The 4701-nt window shown below is 44.3% G+C and overlaps 1 protein-coding gene across 1 annotated transcript in view; it reads right to left on the bottom strand.

The window, feature by feature from the left end:
• Positions 1-4701, bottom strand: part of LOC102771691 (aldehyde oxidase 2-like) — a 78124-nt gene that overhangs the window by 31722 nt on the left and 41701 nt on the right. The window contains exons 15-19 of the mRNA XM_015559096.1: positions 4464-4555; positions 3433-3547; positions 1784-1906; positions 675-771; positions 16-89 (exon numbers count right to left, since the gene is read on the bottom strand). Coding sequence (XP_015414582.1) covers positions 16-89; positions 675-771; positions 1784-1906; positions 3433-3547; positions 4464-4555 — 501 coding nt within the window. The remainder of the gene's footprint in view (positions 1-15; positions 90-674; positions 772-1783; positions 1907-3432; positions 3548-4463; positions 4556-4701) is intronic.

Genomic DNA, 4701 nt, shown 5'->3' on the forward strand with positions numbered 1-4701 from the left:
GTTCAGTTCATTGGCCTCTGTCTTTGGAATAACAAGCACTCTTTGTGTTTCCATGTAAAAGTGTTCCTGTCCTCCAACATGGACCTCTCCTGTTAGGTGCAAGCACAGGGAAATTCCTGAAGGTGCAGGCTGGTTGGAAATGGTCATGTTGGGGGAATCAAAAGCAAGCAAGATGTGGTGGACTGGCCAGCCTGGAATTGTCCTGACCGAGGAACTGATGGGTCAGGCATTTGTCCTGTGTCAACTGAGAACAATCTTTCAGAGATTACAGTTCTGGATAACAAGCAAAAGCAAGCAAGATGTGGTGGACTGGCCAGCCTGGATTTGTCCTGACCGAGGGTCAGGCATTTGTCCTGTGTCAACTGAGAGCAATCTTTCAGAGATTACAGTTCTGGATAACAAGTAGAACGTGTCTGGTTCCGTTCCTCACTCTGCCCTGACGCATCAAAATCTTAGGAGTTTTTCTTCTATTTATTCTGCTGCTCCCTACCTCCCACCCTCAAAACCAACACACACACACACACACACACACACACACACACACACACACACTATTTGGAAAGAAGAGATCTAAGAGAAATTTGGCAAAGCACCAAGAGGAAATCACAGGCAGTCAATGTCTGCTTTAGAGTAGAATCCCCCAAAGATCCCACCAAATATCCTGAGTCTCTTACCTTCAACAATTTGATCGACTTTTTCAAATGCTTCCTCAATGTTTCCTTGTTCAAGTTTCTTCTCAGGGCATAGGAATGAGTTGTGTTTTATGGCATCCTAAGTGACAGGAGAAAAACACAGAGCCAATTCTTTGTAAGTTTCTTCCACTGGCAGTGTTTTTCTTAATAAAAAGCCAGCAAACTCCCCAAATTGCCATTTGCTAGGACACATCAAAGGAGTCCTGCAAGCAGGGAGGTACTAGAGCAGTAGACGTGCTGCAGAGATGGGATGTTGGAGAGATTGTCTTCTTGACCGCAGAGGAAACCAATAAGGGTTAGAGAAACGTTAAGAATTGAGATCTGGAGGCACTTTGATGGTCCAGGATGATCACTACACATTTCTCATTTTTAATGTGGATCTCCAGGGAACAGGTGATAGGTCTATATCAGGGTTCCTCAAACTATGGTCCGTGGGCCACATGCAAATACAAATATTATATTTGTTCCCGTTCTGTTTTTTTACCTCAAAATAAGATATGTGCAGTGTGCATAGGAATTCGTTCATAGTTTTTTTTTTAAACTATAGTCCGGCCCTCCAACAGTCTGAGGGACAGTGAACTGGCTCCCTGTTTAAAAAGTTTGAGGACCCCGGGTCTACATGCAGTATGGGTGAGGTTCTGGGCCTTCCCTTTTTACCTTTTCCACGAAGAAAAACACTGGTGTAAGACTTAGGTTGCTCATGTACAAGAACCTTTAACTCAGAGATCTGAAAGAGCAGGCCGTGTTGAGGGAGAAGACTCAAGTCCTAATGCATTTCTGGGTAAGAAAGCCCAATAGATGTTGTAGGAAGTTTTTTCATTTCTTTGACATTTGACATATCTCACAGGGCTGATCTAGTTCTTTGTTTTCTTTCTGATAATAACATGAATGAACTCAAATAGAAGACTGGGAGCCATTCTGAGGTTCTGTCAGACCCAAGGTCGTTTTCCATACTTCAGAAGGCACCTGTCTTCTGCATTCTTACTCTCCCATAGCTTTAAAGCTATTGCCTTTTTTGCTAAGGATGATATTAAGATATTTACAAAAATACTTTTAATCTGTAACCTTACGGGAGAGGCCAGTCAGCTTACCTCGATGGTGACGATTACGGGCTCCAGATCTTCATAGGTGACCTTTATCTCTTCAATTGCACGTTTCGCCTGTACATCTGTCTCTGCAGCCACAGCACAGATGATTTGACCCACACAAAGTACCTGTGGAAAGTACATGCATGAAGCAGGTAGAAAATTCTGGGTAGGAGTAGGTTTAAGCTCAACTTTACCAGTGGCATCTTAGTTGTCATCATTGAAAAATAATAACCACTTTGAAGTCACATTCAACTGTATGTGCTTGGTTAACACATTACAATTTTTTTGAATTAAAAAAATAATTTAAATAATACAGATGTTTCCATTGGCCATTTTACTCAATGCATGTAAGCTCCAGAGTGAATGTGAGATTGGCTGTGACCTGAATCTGCTCTGTCCTGTCAAGTTAGGGTCATATGTATCGCCTTTGTGGTGTCATTTTAGAGTTTAAAGATAAGGACAGTATTTTTTTGTAGAACATGGCACTCCACCCCCATTCAAGTGTTGAAGCCCTAACCCCTCAATATGAGTGTATGGGAGATAGGGCCTTTAAAGAGATAATTAAGGTTAAATGAGGTCATAAGGGTAGAGCTCTAAATTAATAGGACCGATGTCCTTACAAGAAGAGGAGGAGAAGCCAGCGAGGCTCATGCACAACAAAAGGCCGTGTGAGGATGCTGGGAGAAGAAGACCATCACAAGCCAGGAAGAGAGCCTCAGGAGAAACAAACCTGCCGACACCTTGAACATGGACTTTCAGCCTCCAGAACTGTGAGAAAATAAATTTCTGTTTTTTGAAGCCACTCAGTTTATATTATTTTGTATGCCAGCCCTAATAGATAATACAGGTCCTCAGTGACAGCCAGCTTCATCTGGAGTTCAACCAAAAGAACAGTGATTCATGCCAAGGCTGCAGGAGACACAGTCTGTATGGGACTCTCTGAGATGTGGCAATAACAGCTAACACTGAGATCCTTCACGTGCCAAGCACTGTTGTAAGCACTTCACATGTATTAACTCATGTAAATTTCACAGCAACACAGTGAGGCGGGTGCAATGACTATTCTCATCTTACAGCTGATGCCACCCAAGGACACAGTGACTGAGAGGTAGAGCTGGGACATGAACCAAGGTAGTCTGGCTCCAGACACAAGAGCTCAGTGAATGATTGTTGAATTGGTTAAAGGTCAAAGATGGCAAGAGCAACTTTTTAAAAACTGGAGTGTGTGAGGTAAGTGGAAGGTGGAGGGGATGGAGTTGATCCAGGAAAGGAAGGAGTTCAGTGTAAATAACAGGGAGTGGCTGTGTTTTTTGTTCTCCTTTCTACATTTTTCTATTCTATCCTGACACAGGTCAGTTCCTACATTTTCCAGAGGAGGATAAATTGACTCAAGAGCACACCGGTGGTGGTGGTGGTGGTGGGGAACTAGGAGTTATTTTTCCATAGTGACTTTACTTTACTTTTTATTATGTTATTTCCTGACTCCAGAAGTGTAGGTTTGTCTGAATAAAGATGTTAGGGGTAGAAAGAAGCTGGGAGAACTGGCACCTCTACCCACATTGGCAGAGAGGGCAGGGAGGCCATGGGAAGTCGGCTTGGAGAGGGTTCCTTGGTGATTATCTATACAACTCATGGAAAGGCATATTCTGTACCTCATCTACAGCCAACAATTTCTCATCTTCAGTACCATTGGTGCCTGGAATGTCTTCAGCTGTTATCACATCAACCACCCCGGGCAATTCAAGGGCCTTGGACAAATCAATTGATCTGAAAAAAAAAAAGGAAATATTTAAGAGATAGAAATCAGCAAGTTTTGAGGGTCCCAAACCTGAAGGAGGGATAGAGCATAGTTGGAAATAAAAGTATAGAACAACTGGTCCAGCTTAGGCCCTGATCAGGACGCCCCCTGCTGGGCCCGGGGTAACATTTTCGCTGCTGGGAGGGGAGCTGTCAGATGGGCCAGTGTGCCTGTTGCAAGGGGCCTCCTTAGGAAGCATAGGATATCGCCATTTACCATTCAGTAATGAAGGATTTCAGTATTTTATCACCAGTTGAATATCAGCTCTACTTATTTATTTGAGCCCTGCCTGGGGCTACAGCAGGGAGATGGGGGCACTGTGAGGTTAGAATGGAATCAAGAAACCCATAGCTATAATTTTTGTCTTTTCCATGTGGTCATTTCCAGATACTTTCCCTTCCTCCTCCGGGGGCTGGTGACCTTTCCTTTTTCTTTTTTTGTGTGTGATCTTTACTTTACTCTTTCTGTTTTAGGTCCTTTGGGTTTAGGACACTGCAGAAGAATTGGCACATTTCTCCGAGGAAATCCTCAGCTCTTGGCTCTTCTGGGAGAGCAGTAAAATGGAAGGCTCTGTGTGTGTCCCCGCGTGAGCCCCGTACCTCTGTGCTTCTCTCCTGCAGCTTCTGTGGGTCTCAGTGTGCCTTTCCTTCCTTCTAGTTGTAGAGTTTACAGTCAGCCAGGCTTCCTGTGGTTCTGGGTGAAGTCCGTATTGTTTCTCTGAGGTATTAATCAATTGTTGTGTGCGGCGTTAATTTCCCGGTGTTTATCTCTGCCGCCATCTTAGTTCGGCATCTTCTTTTTCTAAGCAGTACCCCTGTGCCCCTTTCTTCTGGAATTCAGGGGTCTGTCTCCCTGTCCTGCTTTCTGATTTTCCCAGTAATCAACCTGTTCACATGTAAAGGGATCATGATGATGAAGGCTAAAGTGATGTAATTCCTGAGGGTGAGGGACCAAAATCTAAGCCCAAAGCAGGATCTCTGGTGGGGGAGAGGGTAGCAAATGGCCGTGGGGCCCACCCAGATCCAGACTAAGTGCCTTGGCTGCCCTCCAAGGGGCGTAGAAACATCCCTGGGCATGTAAGGCTATGGAGCAAATGTTCGCTCTGGAACTCTTCTCCAGGAAG

The sequence above is a fragment of the Myotis davidii genome, unplaced genomic scaffold (genome assembly GCF_000327345.1).
Source record: "Myotis davidii unplaced genomic scaffold, ASM32734v1 scaffold914, whole genome shotgun sequence".
Taxonomy (NCBI): domain Eukaryota; kingdom Metazoa; phylum Chordata; class Mammalia; order Chiroptera; family Vespertilionidae; genus Myotis; species Myotis davidii.